Source organism: Vombatus ursinus, unplaced genomic scaffold (assembly GCF_900497805.2).
Source record: "Vombatus ursinus unplaced genomic scaffold, bare-nosed wombat genome assembly UNPS02014852.1, whole genome shotgun sequence".
Taxonomy (NCBI): domain Eukaryota; kingdom Metazoa; phylum Chordata; class Mammalia; order Diprotodontia; family Vombatidae; genus Vombatus; species Vombatus ursinus.
In genome coordinates this window covers 12,230,587-12,250,934 of record NW_020954630.1, presented here as the reverse complement: position 1 = coordinate 12,250,934, position 20,348 = coordinate 12,230,587, and the positions used below count along the sequence as shown (strand labels likewise).

The 20,348-nt window shown below is 34.2% G+C and overlaps 1 protein-coding gene across 3 annotated transcripts in view; it reads right to left on the bottom strand.

The window, feature by feature from the left end:
- ZMYND11 (zinc finger MYND-type containing 11) overlaps positions 1–20,348 on the bottom strand; it is a 129,962-nt gene that overhangs the window by 29,137 nt on the left and 80,477 nt on the right. For all 3 annotated transcript variants that reach the window (XR_003567208.1, XM_027840917.1, XM_027840918.1), the window contains exon 4: positions 12,461–12,622. Coding sequence is in view for 2 of the 3 variants with exons in the window: in XM_027840917.1 (XP_027696718.1) it covers positions 12,461–12,622 (162 nt within the window). In the remaining variant the exon portion in view is untranslated. The remainder of the gene's footprint in view (positions 1–12,460; positions 12,623–20,348) is intronic.

The following is a 20,348-nucleotide window of genomic DNA, read 5'->3' as shown; positions in this document are numbered from 1 at the left end:
TTATTTATTTTTTGGTGAGGCAATTGGGGTTGAGTGACTTGCCCGTGGTCACACAGCTAGTAAGTTTCAAGTGTCTGGGGGCAGATTTGAACTCAGGTCCTCATGACTCCAAGGCTGGAGCTCTACCCACTGTGACACCTAGCTGCCTCCAATTATCCTCCTCTCTTGTGGTTTTTGTGACACTACTCCTTCTAGCTTCTAATCCTGCCTATCTGATTGCTCCTTCCGTCTTCCTTTATTGAGTCTTCATTCAGGTCTGTTAACTGTGGGTGTCCCACAGGGCACTGTCTGGGGCTGGGTTCTAGTTTCCCTAGACACCTGCTGATTTCGTCAGCTCCCATGAATTCAATTACCACATCTAAGCTAATGATTCTCCAATCTAATTACCCAGCTCTAATGTCTCTACTGACTTTTAATCTTGCACTTCCAACTGCCAGTGGACACCTGTAAGCGGATGTTACATAGACACTCACACATGCCCAAGACTGTAATAATTATCTTCCCTCACAAACCTTCCCCTCTTCCTAATTTCCCTATTCATATTGAGGGAAGTACTATCCCCCTAGCCATCTATCTCGGCTTATAACCTAGTGTCCCCCTCAACTTCTTTCCACATCCTATAATCTGATGACAAATCCTGTGGATTCTACTTTGCCCCATCTTTTCTCTGACACTGCCCCCACCTTGGTGCAAGCTCTCATCACCTGACTCCTGGACTATTACAACCTGTTGGTTGTTCTCCCTGCCACATGTCTCCCCCAGTTCAATTCAACCTCCACTCAGCTGTGAAAGTGATCTGCCTGAAGCACAAGCTGGAGCATCTACTTAACTGCCCTACTCAATAAACTTCAGAAAGAGAAAATCCTTTGGTGTTCAAAGCCTGCCCGCCTTCCTCCAAGCTTTCTAACATTTTCAGCATCATCTCATTTGATCCTCATTACAACTTAGGGAAGTACGTGCTAATATTATCACCCCCATTTTACAGATGAGGAAATTGAGGCAAACAGAGGTGAAGTGACTTGTCCAGAGTCACAAAGCCAAGAAATGTTTGAAGGCAGATTTGAATTCAAGTCTTCCTGACTATTCTTAGGAGGATGAACTCACTATTACTTGAATTCCTGAAAGTTATGAATCAATCACTTTAACTTACTACAATGATACAAATATTATTACATCATAAATCATATACAATTATATGGTGGCACTTACTACAGCAATCTCATTCAAGATTAATTTAAAACAAAACACATATAACATAATCAATGTGGCCTCCAGCTTTGAGATTATGATCCTTTTTAGAAGGTTATACATCAGTCAAGGTAAAAATACACTCTGCTCTTTACGGTTCTGTGAATAAAATAATACAAAGGAACTTACTTAAGGATTCTGAATTAATGATTCAACCATTCTCATCATAAGAAGAGCACAATTATTTCCCTTTCTGCGCTAGTTCTGAACAGACCTCTACTTTCTGGATTCTTTGTTTGACCTGAACTTGTACTTAATTCGAACAATTCAAACTTCAGGGAACTCTACAGAGTTTTTTGAGAATGAGGGTGCTGTGACTGCAATTTCAGAAATGGCTAGGCCACTATGTTGCCATAACATATCCTGTCTCCCAAACATGAATTCAGGGGAGGACAGGGATGTTTTTTCTCTTCCATCTCCCAAACATAAAAACATGGAGTGTTTCTCTCTGTGAGACTGTAACAAATTTCCTTTTGTTTTGTTTCAAAGTCAGAGACCTAGAAAACAGTGCAACCTGACATCTTCCTAAGGTCAAAAATCATAGAAGAGTATATACAATATGTAATACATATAATAGAATCAATTGCTGAAGTATATTTCAACTGTATTTTGTTTGAAACTAAAGAAATCATATTAAAACACTTTTGAAACCTTACAGAAAAGTACTTTTTTAAACTTTAAGATTAGGTACCATGTAAAAATTTCTTCATGTTATTATATAGCTTAAATAAAGGTCCTTTCAATTTCTACTTTCATTTACAATGAAAACCAAAATCTAGAAGTAACAAAGCCCTGTGCTATGTCACCACAATATTTTAATTCTAATTTGTATCATTTTAAAACAATTTAAATGGCTTACAAATTCAGCATTACAGAGACAGACATTTTAAATGTGACAATTCTGAGATTTACCTCCTTAGAAAACTCATAAGAGAAATATTTATACCACGCAAGCTAGGGACATGACTTTCAAAAAAATTAAATATCCAATGAAAACTTGATTTTGAATAAGTTTGCAATTATGTTTTAATCTGCTTATAGGAAGGATGCTAGACAAGGCTATTTTCATCCAAGTCCAATTCAAGAGGATGATTTAGATCTGGAAACTATGGAAGATGGAAGTAATAAGACTTGAGTGAGAGGGAATATGTGGCCTCAGGACTGTGAAAAGAAAATAAACTCTCCATTGGAATTAAACTGGTTTCAGTTTCTGAACAGACTGCTTTAACTGTTACTTCTCCTTCCTTTGCCCCAATCTATTAGAACAACATCCTCATGTAACACTTTAAGAATTTTATAACTCATTCTACAAAGTTCAACTTAAATTTCTTGCAGGGAAAACTAAACACAGAGACTACATTCTAGTCGAAAGGCTACAGTAAAAGTCAATTCCCTTCTGTAACTGTCCTAAAAATTATTCTTGAAATTAGTGTAAGTGATTAAGTGTCCTTGGAACTCTCTCTCCCCCCACAATAAAGAATTCATCTTCAATAGCCGAAAAATTTACAAGATCAAAATGCAGATAGGGTTTCTTGCCTGAAATGATATGAATAGTCTTTCTTTTCAGGTCTTAGCAGATGACATTTTCTTTTTGCTTAGGTGAGGTAAAGCCATAAGTATCCTTAGGAGTTTTCTTCTATGATTTGATACATTTACTTAATTTATACTGAGCGGACTAAATGTATATGCATTTTATGGGCAGCCAGGTGGCGATATCGTGCACAGAGTGCCAAGCCTGAAGTCAGAAAGACTCATCTTCCTCAGTTCAAACCTGGCCTCAGACACTTCTTAGCTGTATGAACCTGGCAAGTCAACCCTGTTTGCCTCAGTTTCCTCAACTTCAAAATAAGCTGGAGAAGGAAATGGTAAGTCACTCTAGTATCTTTGCCAAGAAAATAAAAACCCCAAATAGGGTCAGGAAGAGACAGACATGGGATTGAAACTACTGAACGACAAACATGCATCACACTTACGTTTCATAAAATATTTCATTGAACGTGAGTAACCTTTTATTTTCTAGGTTTAATTTCAACCATCCTAATATATGAGCCTATTTATAATTATTTTCTTCTTGACTTCTTCTACTTAAAAATAAAAATTAAATTATAACAAAAGATAGAAAAATAGGTCTATGATACAGTCACAGTTAAAAATATATTAGCACACACTAAAATCACTTTTACATTAAATTATTTTCTTCCTTGACATTATCTGATGAAAATAACAAAAAAAATTTCTTTCACTTTGGTGATCAGACAAAAGACAAAAATGTGGTTTTCCGCATCGTATCTCAGAATTAATAAAAATAAATAATACTGTATCAGTAGTATTTTACATCTCTTTGGCTCCAAGTAATGCTATTATGGTAAGTCAATGGCAATAAAACCTTATGTGAATACACACTTCAGAAAAAGAACTCTGTTGATATACATGCTATTTTAATTACTATGAAAATCCTATGGTGTGTACTGGACAATGAAGACTGCAAAATGCAGTTTTCTCCTTCATTGCTATGTTAGCAAAGTTTATTACTAAGATTACATAAGTGACTTTTGTTCTTAACCAAGACTTCTCCATTTTATTTTAAAATCTAATATTTGGTCCTATTCTTGTAATCTTGGATACCACCCTTTTTAAATGAAAAGTTTATAGACAGAAAATGGTATTATTAAAGGATCCAAAAGATGAAAACATTTAAGTGCTACATTTTTCCATTTCTAGTTCTAAGATAAAAGTGTGAACATTCAAAGAATTTTAAGAATGATCAAAATGATGTCTGGGAAACAACAAGACAGATAATTAATTTAAGCTCACTTAGACTTCTGCTGATGTGGAAATGTGGAAGACAGTGGGGTAGAGTAGAAAAAGCACTGGCTCCGGTGTGAGAGAACTCATCCTGATGCTGCTATTTACTATCTGTGTAACCTTGGATGTATCAGTTACCTCACTGGGCAAGTTTCCTCATTTGTAATATCAAGTGATGAACTCAATGGACTTGGATGTGGATTCTAGTTCTAGATGTTTGATCCTACAGATACTGCCCTCAAGGCCTCACTAGATTGAATATTAGGCAGAGGGCTAAGAACTGACTTAGTCTGGGGTCTGCTGCTAACATTGTATAACCTACAAACCACTTAAGATTTTCTGTTACTTACGTGACAAATGATTATACTGCAATGACAAAGTATGGAGCAAACCAATGAGTAGAAAACAATTAAAAATTAACATCTATATTCTTGTTATTTTTGTTTATTTTCCTAACAATCAAGTTTCTTATAAACACTCCATCTGTTTGGTGAGTTTGATTTCACAGAAATGAACACAAACTGCTGGGGTGGCCACTTGAAAAAAAGCAGCAATTTTTTTATGGGACACTTTTTTTTTTTTTTTAAATTTTTAGGCAATTGGGGTTAAGTGACTTGCCCGGGGTCACACAGCAAGTGTTTGGTCTGAGGCCACATCTGAACTCAGGTCCGCCTGACTTCAGGGCTGGTGCTCTATCCACTGCACCACCTAGCTGCCCCTTACGGGACACTCTTAAAGGAAGGTCTAGTTGCAGTTGCATCCCAGTAAAGATCCAGTAACTATATAATACAGCAGGATAGTAGTCAGAGAAGTCAATATGCTATGTAAAGTTATGATATTTGGGTTAGGCATAGAACCACAATCTTTAAAAAGTTTACGGAATCCAGATTTTAAAGTATTAAAACTTTTCCTCTAGTTTCAATTTCTATAAAATTTTCCATCACTCAATATCCTGCAGTCTGCTGTTCCACTGTGGTTTATTTCTGGGCTAAGCTAATTCTCAACAATGAAAAAACACTACACTGGGATACAATATTTCTTAGTTGTTAAAAGTACAATAGAAATAGTGATACTTGTGTGTTCAATTGTTTAGATAAATTATTGTTTATTGTAACTCAAGTTACCCCTTACATTTAAAAGGTACTTTTCTAATATTAAGGTGATATTAGGTTTATATAGCGATCTGAGCTTCTCATATTACAGTGAAGGGTACAGCATTACAATTTTATAGTATTAGCAAATGGTTGTAAAACCAAGTTAGGATTACTTGCATGGATTTCATGTGGGCTACATTCTACCTAAGGGGACTAGTTTGGGAAGAAAAAACTTACAAATCACTGTGGGTCATTCAATCTGTATCTCCAAATTTCCCAAAATGATTTAGGCAAAGTTATTTTAAAAGAACCTTAAATCCCTAATTTTGAGTCTGTATTTAAATGGAAAAACTGTTAAGAAATTACTTGAAATTTCCTTAAAGTTACAAGAACAAAATTCATCCATCTAAGAGTACGTATAAATATCAAGAGGACAGAAGAAAAAAGGCAGCAACCTTGCTGCCTCAAAATGTTTAAACAAGTAGGTCTCAGCTACAGAATTCAATATACTTGTAAGCTTTATGTACATTTAAGAAACTTATTGTTTGAGAGCTTTGCAAGACAAACTGCCTTCTATCTGCAAGAGGGTGCTGGCTCTACATTTTACTGAGTACAAAAGAAGATAAGCTTTCTCATACCTTCTTGTTTCTTATAATTCTCTTCCTAGTCAGAAGCATAGAGAGATAGAGAAGGATATGCTTAAGGGCACGTAAAGCCTGAAATTTTATAGAATAGAATACCACAGCATCAATTTCCTCTTTGAAGGAATTACCTACAGAGTGTGACTGGAGCCAAACTGGTCTATTGGTATTTCCCAACTGTGGCATTCTATCTTCCACCTACATGCATTTGCAAAAGCTGTTCCTATGGCATAAATGTACACCTCCCTTACCTCTGCCTTTGAGAATCTGTGAACAGAGATCAAATGCTACCACCTGCAAGAAGAGGAGTAAAGGAGGAATAGTGGGGTAGGGAAGGAAATGCTCTCAGGGCTTCCTTACAACAGCCCATTTTATTCATTCATGGAAGACAAAAGAAAATGACTAAAATAAAACACCATTGGTGTTTTCACATTTGCATGCATACATACATACATACATGTATACAGATACACATACTATAACCACATAATTTAAAAAGTGAGGTTATCTTTTCATCTCTAAGTGTTTATTGAGATGTTACATGATATAAACAATCTCCTTTCCAAAATTCAAATAAGGTAAAAAAAAAATTTCTAATAGACTACAATAGTTTTAAGAAAATGAACAAAGATTGAATATTATATTCCATTACCAAAATACGAAGGTAGACATTTCCCAAATATCTGCTGCATGGCTTTTTCTGTTTTAAAACAAAATGTCAATTAAGCATTCACAAACTACATTACAATAGAAATCTAGTGAGTTTATAAAATGAAGGCCAAAAAAGAAATCCACAGAAATAGATATTTTAAAGTAGAATGTCAAAAAGAGGTACTCCTTAGATTTTGGAATAATGAATTATTATAAAAAACTGATTTTAAATTATTTTTAAAATATTTCTTGGCATTATATATACATATATTTATATTTTATTTTACTTTTTTGACTTCCTCTTTTTTTGGGAGGAATTGAAGAATCTTTTTTTTTTTCCATGAAGGTACTGAATAATAAACATATACCTCTTGCATATTTATATAAGGTCATTCTAATTCATACGCTCTTTTTAAACATTCTTTTCTTTATAAAATTTTGATCACCTCCCTAAGAGGGTAAGCAATTCGATACAGGTTATATGGCATTATATCTTAAAACATCTGAGGTAGCTAGGTGTGCAAGACAAAGCTACTTGGACTGAATATATTCACACAACTGACAAACTGGTGATAAAAACTCTCCGCTTCTTTTTTCCCCTCACTTTCTTAACCTCTTAAGTCTGGCTTCCTCATCATTCAACTGCCCTCTCAAAAATCACCAATGATTTCTTAACTGCCAAATCTAACGGCCTTTTCTTTATCTTTCAAGACCTCTCTGCAGCCTTTCACCCTATTGTTCATCTTCTCCTTGATTCTTCTCTTTAGATTTTTGTTACTCTGCTCCCTCCAAATTCCTCTACTTGTCTGGCCACTCCTCAGTCTGCTTTGCTAGATCTTTATACAGGTCATTCCCACTAACCGTGGCACCCCCACCCTAAGACTCTGCCTTGGGCCTCCTTATCTTATCCCTCTATATGTGGTAATCTCATCAGCTCCCATGGATTTAACTATTATTTTTAAGCTAATGATTCTTAGACTTTTTTATCCAACCCTAACCTCTCTCCTAACCCTCAGTTTCACATCTCCCAACTATCTCTTACATATCTTGAACTGGATGTCCTGTAATCAATACATCTAAAACTGAATTCATCACCTTTTTCCAACCTTTCCCCTCTTCTTAATTTTCCAATTACTGTGGAGGGCACCACCATCCTTTCAGTCAGTCAAGCTGTCACAACCTAGGTGTCTTGGACTCTTTACTCTCTCAAGTCCCCACCCCCTGCCCTTAATCGGTTGCTAAGTGCTGTCCTTTGTACTTTGTTTTTGTGGTCATTCAGTTGTATCCAATTCTTTGTGACCCCATTTGGGGTTTTCTTCACAGAGACAGTGGAGTGGTTTAGTGGTTTGTCATTTCCTTCCCACCTCATTTTACAGATGATGAAACTGAGGCAAACAGGGTTAAGTGACTTGTCCAGAGTCATACATTAAGTGTCTGTGGCCAGATATGAATTCAAGAAAATGAGAGTCTTCTTGATTCCAGAGCCCATACTCTACCCTGGTGGAAGTCCTCATGGCTAATCTATTACAATAACCTTCTGGTTGCTCTGCTTGCCTCAAGTCTCTCTCCACTCCAATATATCCTTCCCTCAGTTGATGAATTTAACTCTGACCATGTTGCCACCCCTTTCCTGCCCTACCCAAACTCATACAGCAGACTCCAGTCGCTTTCTATTATCTCCTGTGCAAATATAAAATCTTCTATTTGGCTTTTAAAGCTGTCCCTCATGCCTCTAATTCCATCACTCCTTATATCTGCTTCCCGGCTTGCTTCAAATCCCAGGTAAAATCTCACCTTCTACAAGAATCCCTTGTGATTAGGTTAAAAAAGCCTTTGTCCTTTCCATTTTAAGAGGGAGAAGGGAGCTAGTACTTTTCCTCTGTGATCACATCTTCAAATTATCCTGTATATATCTTGTTTATATATCGTTGTTGCATGCTGTCTCCTCCATTAGACTGCGAATTTGTTGACAGCAAAGACTGGTTATTGTCTTTCTTTGTATCTCCAGCACTTAATATAGTGCCTAGCATTTAGTAAGCATTTATTAAGTGCTTGTTGACTGACTGAATGATCTCAGCAACATTATAAGGACAATTTTTATATGCAGATGAACTGTTGTTACATGATCTCTTCAAAATAAATTAGTATTACTTGATTTCTTCAAAATATTTATCAAGCATACTTTACTTTCAGTTTATTCACATTTCAGTGAATTACTATTTTCCTTAAGCAAAATGCTTTTTTTTGCATTAAACATTTAGCATCTTTCTTCCAAAGTTTCTCACTACAAAAGCTAATTCATCTTCATTGAAAGAACTCTAAGGTTTCACTTCAGACCTTGCAAATTGGCAGAGATGACAAAAAATGGCAAAAGTCAATGTTGCAGGGATTGTAAAATGATAGGCATACTAAAATATTGCTGGTACACTGTTAATGGAGTCATGAAATGTTACAATTATTTTGGAAAGCAATTTAGAATTATGCAAATAAAGTGACTAAAATGTTCATACTCTTTGAATCAAAGATTCTATTACTGGGCTTGTATACCAAGGAATCCATCAATAATGAAACCCATTTCATAGACCCCCAAATATTTACGGCAGCTTTTTTTGTGACAGTAAAGGACTAGAAACAAAGTTGTCCATTGAATGGGTAATGGCTAAACAAACTGAGGTGCATGAATGTAACGAAATATTACTGTGCAGTAAGAAATAATGAGTGTGATGAATACAGAGAAGCATAGAAAGATCTCTATGAACGGATGCAGCGTGAAGTAAGCACAGCCAAGAAAAAATAACCCAGAACTACAACAATGTAAACAGAAAGAACCACACACCAAAAAACTGAAAGTGAATATAACAAAATTATGAAGATCAAGTGGGACTCAAAGGAAGAGATATGAGAGGACACTACCAACCCACTCCTTCTTGGAAGTGAAAGATCCACAGATACTACACAATGAACATATTTTCAGAGTTTTTCAGTATATTAATCAGGAATACTAATTTCCGCCCCCCCTTTTTTTCTTTCTTTGGTCTTTAAAAAATGATTTGTTATAAAGGATAGCTCTCTGAGAGGGGGAAGAGGAGATATACAGGGGTTACCTATTATAATATATGAAACAGAAGACATCAATAAAAACTTATTTTTTTAAAAGGAAAGAATTTCCTTCACCAGCCTAATAGAAGAAAGTTATTCTGTGTAAGAACCAAGAATTTACAGCTCTCATGCATCTGTCTTTTCCACAGCTCTCCATTTTCAAAGTAATTTTATATTATTACATTATATATATGTTAAAAGGCTTTATGCTGATATTTGCATACTTGATTTTTAAAGGTAAAATTCTTTATCCTAGAAAATGTTTAAATAAATTTTTATATACATGTATGTATGCACATATAAAATAATTCACAGAAAAATAAAAACTTTTGGATATTTCTATTTTATAATATCAATATAGATTACAAAAGAAACATTTAGCTCAAAGTTTTTGTTGTCAATTGCAGAACTTCAGTATATGAGATATTGAAAAGTTTCTAGGCTGTAAACAGACAAGAAAAGGTAGAAGAGAAAGAACATAGAACTTTCACAAAATCTCAGGTTCAGAAGAGACCTCAGATATCATTCAGCAAATCCGTATTTGAACAGCAATTCTCTCTGTAATACAATCCTAATACATCATCTTATTAACTAGCTATCTTTATGCCATATAACAAGATCTATGTGAGCCAGTAGATGAACTGCGAAGTAAAAACGATTATTCAAATCACAAAAAAGCTACTTAGCACTTACAGGGAACTGAATGAAAAAATTTAGTAACCAGTTTCAATGGAAGTCATCAACAAATGTCTTCAGAAATAACTGAGTATATAGGGAGGAGAGGGGTATAGGGAGGAGAGGGGTATATGGACAGATGGATATAGTAGCATGGTAGAGAAAAAAGTAGTCAGAGGATTTGGTTTGAATCCTTTCTGTGCTATTTATCACTTGTATAACCCCGTCACTTAACTTGTTAAGAGTTTCAGCTCCCCATCTATAAAATGAAGGGATGAGGCCTCTAAGGTCCCCTTCCACCCTAAAACTATGATCCTATACAATTGCTTGACCTCTCTGGGTCTCAGTTTCTTCATATGTAAACTGAAAATGTTGGATAAGATGACCCTCAAGGTCTACTTCAGTTCTAAATAATTGTTAATATGAGATATGAGGCATTTTGAATGGAATTTTAAAAACAACTTTGAATTAAAAGCTTTATGGCTCACTATATTTTATTGAAAATTATTTGGCCACTAAAAGTCAGTCAAAAATAATGTTATACATTAAAAACATTAACTCATTTACATAGGACTTTATGGTTTATAAAAAAGCATCTTTCTCTTAACAATCCTATAAGGTAGGAAGCAAAAGATTATCTACAATGTAAAGACAAGGAAACTGAAGCTTACAGGTGAGGTGACTTGCACAAGTTAAAACTGGGGCTGGAACTCAAGTCCTTTTGACTCTAATCTTAGGGATCTTTGCACTAGTGACTTCTTTTGGGTTTTTAGTTTTCTTTGTTAAACCTCTGGGGTATTATTAGTACAAAATACTCTGAACTGAGAGACATAACTTTGACTATTGACATCCTTGTTTGTCTTCCCCTAATTTGACTATCTTAGGAACTTTCTTTGCTGTTTATACCAGGATGATGGCCTGAAGAGAATGATATATGAAATATAACCAAATGTATGAAAGTGAACATGTCTTAATGCTGTACTCTGTTTAATTAATATGAATATACATACCATTGGTTGAAACAGTTACTATGCTGGACAGACACATTCATAATAACAGGGACAGAACAAGAAGGAACTTCAGAGGTCATCTCATCTATAGCCCTCTGAAGAAACTCAGGCCAGGAAGTTAAGTAACTTGAGCATCTATACATATATACATATATACATACTTGCGCCACTTAAATGATGGCATTTGAACACTTCCGTAAGTAATAAATCCTTGTTAATATTTATTTTCCATAGGTCTTATTGGGTTATACTATTTAAATTGCATAGCAGTGTCACTAAGATAATATAGTGGCAATAGGATAATACACAGGGATTCAAAGATGGTGAAGAAGAGTAGAGCATATATTCTAGATCTGGCCTACAATTCTTTCAGGAAGTCGTTGTGATGTCAAAGGTGGGAAATATTAAAAGAATAAACAAACATATAGAGTTATCTAATAGAGTCAATAACATATATGGAAGTGCTACACAAGTAATTTGGGTAATCTATAAGCTGCCAGATGTTTTAGTATACTGAGTAACCATGAACAATTCAGGTATCCATCAAAAACATTCTTTAAATATTAAATTTAAATATATAACAATCATATATCACTTTTATACCCACCTACCATTATAGCAAGCATATTTTAACTGGGTTGGGAAAATAAATAAAATGAATTGTGAATACTATTTATTTTTATAGTAAAAAAAAAAAGCCCTGTGATCCTTAACATCAATTGTTCTTGCCCTGCTACCTTTCTCAAGATAGAATTTAAAGAAAATAAGCTGACTCAACATCTAACAAAAATAAATGGATGTAGATAAAAAAGGGAAGAATGAAAACAAAATAAAGCATTCTATTTTTGAGACTGTGTCTTGGTAGTATGTTTCTCTGGATGGCACAGATTTTGAAATACAGAATCAAATACTTATGGAAGAGAATCTGGGAGGACACAATACTGCTTGGACCCCAAAGGCCATCCATTCCTTGAACTGTGACAAATAGGAAGCAAATTTAGAGTAAGAGAAGGCAGTGTACTGTTTAAGATGACTCAAAGTCCCCATGGGCAATACCCTAGAATAATTTCAGTATTCAGAAATATCCAAATTTATACTCTTTGCATTTATCAGCATTTTAATAGGCAATATATCATTATTTTATTCATTAATCTAGCCAGACCATCTGGGACACTTTAATGTAGTTATCAATGAAGTCAACCTTTTAAACAGCACATTAAAGCTCAGGGATACTTACCCTGCAAACTGGACATTGCCAGTGGCTACTGCTGTCTCTAAGCCTGAACTCATCAGATAAACACTTGGAATGATAAACACGAAAACACAGGTCACATATCAATACCTCTCCAGGCAAATGGCATTCAAAACAATACCAGTCATGATTTTCTGTTTCCCAGTCCTACAAAAAAAAAAACAAAAACAAAAACAAAACTGGGTGTAATATTTAGTTGATATCTTCAACAATACAGAATAAAATTAAAATTTTGAAGCCCTTAAGTAAAACAATTTAAGCATATGAATATTCACCATATTTGATTTTTATTAAATTTTTTAAAAAAATCTAGAATCTTAAGACTTCAATAATTTTTTAAAATGCTGCCCTAAACACTATCAATGAAGATAAAATTTCAAAACCAATCCAAATTTAATTTATATCCAAAGCTATAAAATTATCTACCACCCAACTTTTATATAAGCAATGATCAATTTGTTAATAATTATTAATGTATTAAATTATAAGTTAATTTATCAATACTTTTGTCTTAACTTGTACTCCCAGAACTTAGCAGAATTCCTATTGCACAGCAGGTGCTTAATAGATGTTTTTTGACTAACTAAATCATCAGAGGCTTTGTTTTAATGAACAAACTATTAAGTTTGTTAAGCACCTAGAATAATGTGAGCCCCAAGAGATGATAATCAGTGACAAATTATGATCTTCCCTATATTCTTTCATGATATTGGAATTATTTTATTTAAACAACTATCAAACTAATTTAATTAACTCACCATTAACTAGCATATACACTTTTGATTATGTCATTAAATTCTGAATCTGAATTTGAAGGAATACAGTTAAAAAACTAAAAACAAAAAGCTTGCCAAAATGCATGTTTAAATGTAGCACTTTTTAGAGCTGAGTCTTACTACTGATATTTTTGGATGTAAATAAATATAATTGTTAGTACACAGACGTTCTCTGCATTTTCTTTCCATCCAGCTTTCTCTCTTTTCACAAATATTGTTTCAAGTGCTTAATAAAAATAATCTCTATAAGACAGTGATGATGTAATTTGCACTCTTGTTTTGTGGAACTGAACTCTCTTCCCTCAACTCCATTAACTGTTTTACCATGAGTAGCACCACTCCTAGAATAAGAAGATTTGATAAATTATATGATGAGTCTTCATCTCATTTTCCTTGAAACCATATGACACATAAATAACCTTTTCAGATATGTAAAGAAAGTTGTTATTAGTAAACTCTTTTACTGTTTTCCATTCCACAAACAACTACTAACAATTTAAGCTTCTGTGCAGATATTTTGTAAATTTTAACTTAAATTTTTTTAATTTGAAAAAGATCAGAATATTTTATTCATGGTGGTTTAGAAATTTTTATATGATTTTGGTATTACATATTTGGCTTAGTATAAGCAACAGCGCATTGTGATCTCACTTTATTTACACATTTTTCAATTTTTTAAAATCAAGAAGTGATTTTCATATAATAGTCAAAATAGCAGTCAACAGAACTCAGGCTACTTAATGGAAGAAAGCAAGAGGAAAAAAAAAGTCTTCCCCAAAAGAAATAACATAAGAATATGGTTAGTTTTAGATCCAATTTTTCATAACACAAAATTAAAGTGTGATAATCAAGATACACTACAATGGGATAGCTCAAGATTGGGCAAATACGTAGAAATTTGTCTATTTTATGTATCCTCTACTCTGTTGCCAAAGTGATTTGCTTCAAGCACAGGTCTGATCAAGTTGTCTCTCAAAAAAATCTAAGAGTTTCCTATTAGCTCTAGAACCAAATATAAACTTCTGGACATACTGATCTACCTGTTCTGCCTCATTCTGCGCCATTTTCCTCACTGGTCTAGCATGCTGTTCCTCTGGTCTCTGTGTTGGCTATCCTCTGTGCCTGGGATGCATCACCCCCACGTCTCAGGTTCCGAGAACCCCTCCGGAGCCTTTCCTGGCTGATGAGGCAGTGATTCTGTAAGAATTCTGTATCTGCTTCTATTTCAGATGCTGATCTCTCAGACAGTCTAGAAGCTCCTTTAGAGCAAAGACTGTCTGTCTTTCTGCTTTTGTATGCCCAGCAGCTAGCACAGTTATCTGGCACACAATAAGTACTACAGGAATGGCTCTTGATTGAGGAACAGAGATGTTGCATGTAAGGATCTCACTGCCTCCTGGCAAAATTTGTATGGTCTAAAGTCTATCTTCAATCTCAACATAGCAATTGAAAACACACTCTAGCATTTTCCAAAAGGGTTGTTTCTTCATATAAAAAAACACATAAAGTCTACTAAATGACAAAAGAAATAAGCATGTATAATCTAAGTAGAGATGCTTATAATATACCTTATAGAAGAAAAGAGTTAAGTAACAAAATCTGGATAAAATGTTCAGACCTAAAATTCAACACATGTAAGCACAAGTTAAGTTGTACTTTCAGTATGTTCCACCAGATGTCACCAGCTACTCCATAACTTGGTTAAAAGGAACCCAGAAAAGCAAAGCATGGGGTAACTTGCTTCCATTTGTAAAAGAGCAGACAGGAATACTGTCCTTCAAAACTGGAAGCCAGGTGATAATAGGAGGGTTTTAAGAACTTACTCTAGATCTAGTGATCTAAATTATCCTAATAGAACACAGAAATGTATAGGGGAAATAAAACAATTCAGGACACACTCCAGAGTGCCAAGGGAATTCACTTTTTTGGGGTGTTGTCTTGAAGAAAGATATCCTAATATAGGACTTTTAAGACAAAGACAAAAAAAAATTATTACCTATATTCTACAATTCTGCTTGGCATCCACAATATACACAGGGTTACACAAAGGAATTCATATACATAAATGTACTGAGATACAATACTGATATACAATTTTTACTACAAATTTAAGCAAATTACTTCATATTTTTATATCTTCCCATATTTTAAACTACCATTCATGAAAAGGTAATAGTATACAAACAAATATTTATAGTGGTTTAAAAGGGATTAAGCTATTCTTATAAACACAAAAATTAAGATTTTTTTCTTAGTGCACAGCAAATCCTTTAGTTATGTCAGAAAAAAAATCATATTGACCAATACATTTATTTTCATTATAAAATCGAATGTGTTAAAAAAAACTTCAATGAAAAGAAAAATGAGTCTTAAAGATCTAAAATTTGCTCTAAATATTATTAAATACAAATGGGACTGATATAACATGAAAATGACCTCAGCACTTCAACAAAAATTTGTAATTTATTAAGGATTAAAATTTTCCATAATTCAGCAGTAGTCTAGATATCTAAATCGGTTAGTGTGCCACAAATCTACTACTTGATCACAAAGCCCAAAGGACTGATTACCAATTTGTAAAACCATGTACCCTGTTTATAGTAATCCTTTACATCTCATTAACATTTTTAAGGTCAGACACTATTAGCTTCATTTTAAGGAAACTGAAGAATAATGACATAAAATTACTTGCCCAGAGTTAAGAAAGCAAATTAGTGGAAAAAGCCAAGACTAGAATCCCAGGTCTCTTAAGTTTGGTGCTCTTTTCACATAGCCAATTGCTTTGGTGTGAAAAGGAGGTTTCAATTTTATTCAGCTTTCCTTAATAAACAAATATATACACATATAAATACATGTATGTATAAAATATATAGATGATATTATTAAATACATGTACTGAATACATTATTTTTCTTTTCTTTCATGGAGTGGGGTTGGGTGGGTATGGCTCTGTGATTGCATCAGTGGATGAAACTCCTAGGGAAAAACTATGCAGACATACAATTCTTTTCTAATTTATAAGATTAAAGAGCTGCCTAAAGAACTGAGTGGTTAAGTGTCTAATCCAAGGTCATGGTAGTTATGTGAGAAGCAGAACATGAATCGGTCTTCCTGTTTCCAAACTTGGCCTCTCTACTGTCATACTGCCTTACCAGTATTTTTCAATCATAGCTACAATATAAATTTAGATCTCTATAATTTACTGTTTTGTATTCACTTTTGTCTCAGTGTATTCAATTTCTCATGAAAGTACATGAATCTGATGAAAAAATATTTCTAACTATGCTATCAGAGTAACAGAATTTAGAAAAAGACAGAAATCTAGAGCAAAAGAATAAAGAATTAATTTCACCATTTCATGTAAAAAGTAGCTATATATGTTTGGGTATTAAAATAGTATGAAATTCTGCTTACCAGGCAATACAAACAGGATTGAGTGGAAAGAAAGTATTCAAATTGAAGTAGAAGAACTTAACAGCCAAGACCTGAGTTTAAGTTTCCAGTTTCTCTTGAATCATAAGCAGCAAAACAAATTGGTGGAAGCATTCCAACAGAAAACGTAAGCTACATTCCCTGATTGTATTATTTTTGTAGTGACATCAACTATGAAAGAAGAAACAAGAGACCCTGAGTTCAGGTTTGGCAGGTAAGTAAATGGGGAAATGATTTATAGCAATGGTCAATTTACATTTTGATCAATTTCAAAATTAACATTCAAAATGAATTTTCTGTTTTCTGATTTTTACTTTGCTTAATAATAGATGAACAAAATTGCTGCAAAATTGCAGGCTATACTCTGTACTGTAACAATACAGTGGTCATCAGACAGATGACATTAACTATACTGATTCCCAGATCCAGTCAGTTAAAACATGCTATAACAGTGAGTGGTCAAAATCAAAACTGGCTTATCTTATATATTACCTTACACAACAGTATAAGGAAATCTCACTGCCCATTGATTGCAAAAATTTCATATCTTCATTTTGAACTCAAAGAGATGAGGCTATTTTTTTTTAACAGAAATAGCTACTCCAAAGAAAACCCTGAATTCAAACTCTGCTGATGATGGAAAATTCTGCCTAAGGAATAATCTCATTAACTGAATGGCTGATGTAGTGACACTTTATGAGATGGGAAGCAACAGGGTTTTAAGAAAAAAACAGTAATACTAGCTAGAATTTATAATGTAACACTTTAAGGTTTGCAAAGTACTTTATAGATATCTCATTTTCTCCTTATTAACAACCCTGAACGGTAGGTGCCATTATTATCCTCACTTTATAGAGAAGGAAACTAAGGCAGGCAGAGGTTACATGACTCGTCCAAGAGTCACAAGGCTAGTAAAAGTATGAGGCCAGATTTGAACTTAATTTCTTGATGCCAGGTCCAGTACTCTAGCCACTACAGGTCCCCTTCTTCGGCTTGGATGAAAAACTTCTGGCTGCTGATGGCTGGCTATGTGATACACCAGAATGTTGCTACTCTGCAAAGCCTATGAGATAAATTGTAGCATAACTCTTGTATTACTTAGATTTTTCTAAAAGGAAAAAAGAAAAGCAGGCTGTTACAGCAGGTGAAAGTGTATTGTGAACTCTTCATTGTTAGCATCCCTCAACACCGATACAACCTAGGGAGAGGTAACAACTCAGAAGAAGGTATCAAGGAGATGATTATTGCTGACTAGGCAACAAAATATATGACGGCCAAATCCCTTGTGTGTGTGTTGCAGGCAATGGGGTAGCTAGGCTGGCGCATGATACCCCTTTTGGAAATGCAACAGAGCACAAACAGGAAAGTATCTCAAGACACGGAAGGAAACACACCCAGGAAAAACCAAACTGTGGTTGTGCTGCTCTGTTGCAACCAAGTCCAATCTATATTGGCTCCTTTTTGTCTATAAAGGTCTATATAAGCAGTATCATGAAGGCGAGTTTCAAGCACTTGCACTGGAGAGCCCTGACCATCTCTCCTTTTATGTGCTGGCCATGGGCAGCTCCAGCACGGAAGAGAGGCTAATGTTAGTGTAGTACTCGAGGTTATTGTTTGCAGCTGCTCAATTACTACAGACCTCAGCAGCACTGCCTTCTTTTCCTACTAAAGCATCAGATGAAGGAAAATAAGAATTTAATTCTAAATTCCTAACTCTTAAGTCTTTACCAATATAGATAATTATCTCCTTAAATTTTTTTCTTCCTTACAAAAGATAATGTCAATGCTATACCAGACTAGAAAATATTCATCATAGTAAATCTGCTCCTATAAAAGAAAGAGTTGGTGCACACAGGATCAGTATTTAAAAAAAAATAGCAAGTATTTACAAAAAGCCTTAAAGTTTCAAAGTATCGTACATAAATTATCTCGTCTGATTCTCACAACCATCTTGTGAGATATTATAGGCGTTACAATCCCCATTTTATAGATGGGGAAACTGAGGCTAAAATAAATTAAGTAACCTGTTCATGGTCATATGGTTCATAAGTATGAAAAAGAGGATTCAAACCTAGGTCCTCCACTCTATCTAGTACACCATGCAGTTGAAAAAAAACAAACAAACTCAAAAACCATATGTTGGAGGGAAGTCTTTTAAAAAAAAAGTTATAGAAAGTAAATGTCCAGGGGCAGCTAGGTGGTCTTAGGAAGACTGATATGATACTGACATAATTTAAAACACTGATATTTAAAGATAATATTCTTCTTAAATTTAAAAAATACTTTAACCATTTGCCCACAAGAAAGTATAGGCAGGGAACATATGTTCAAACGTCTTATACACAGGAAACATTTTATAAATGGATTGTCTGTTGAAGTGGGAATGTTGCCTGCATTGTTTGACCCACAGAATCACTAATGGATGTTCTCTTTGTCAACAAAAGTCTCTTGGGATGAGTAAGTCAAAAAAATAAATTCCCTGCTGTCTTATTCCACCTAAAGTATCCCAGATACAAATGGCAGGGACTGAAGGAAGGAGATAATCTTTCCCTTCCCCACTTTCAGCTTAGAGTTTAAGGTGGAGAAAAAAAGTGTTTCCTCTTTATTATGGACCTCTGCTAGACTGAAAGGTACTATGACTTTTAAAAAGTTTACAAACAACAAATAGATAAAGTCCTGGCTGACCCTCCCAATGTCACATCATATCCACCTGACTGTATCTTCTACTTCTTATGGAGGAGGGTTAGAATCTAAGCCATAAATGTGCTATCACATCAATCTCTTAACTTTAAATATTCCAGTTACAGAGCTAACCAAGATACTTGTTATATATCAGTATCATACATGAAGTGTAACTAAAAAGTATCATGTAACTATTAAAAAGCATTCTGTAAGTCACACAGAAATTTTCACTACTCTTTATTAAGTGTACTCTATGTATGTACTTTTATAAATTTATGTTATATTCTAAGAATTGACAAAATATAAAGAGGACCCTTTCTGGTGATTATGCTTGTGTAGTTGGTAAGAATTTATGTGACTTTCGAACATTAGACTTAGCTCTTTTTATCCCATATAATGATTTATCCCACATAATGATTTTTTTCACAAATATTCATTTTCCATACTAGGTAATAAATTTGATACAAGTACATAACCATGTTTTGATATAACTCATTAAATATGAAAGCATAGGTGGATTAACAAAACAGTGGGAAGATTAAATGCTTATTACATAAAAACAGATTTTGATTTAACAGGAATTCATAAAAACTCTTTGGGAGAAAAACTCATAATAAACGGTTAAAAAATTACTGCTGTAAAATATGAATCAACAACAAATAAAAATATAAAACGAATAAGATAAACCATCTACTATACTGCTGAGCACATAGTAGGATATCTGTGGAACAAAACTGAAAAAAAAACAACAAAAAAACAAAACTCCAATAACCTAGGAAGGATGAAAGCATTTAGGAAAACAAAGCACAGAAGGAGAAGTAAATAACTTATAGAGGCAGAACAAAGGCATAAAAATGTTCATCAGAGATCAAAAGGCTAGAGATATAAGTTATACTGGCAGCCAAACAAAGAAATAGCTTTTGTTTTGTTTTGGTGAGGCAATCAGGGTTAAGTGACTTGCCCAGGGTCACACAGCTAGTAAG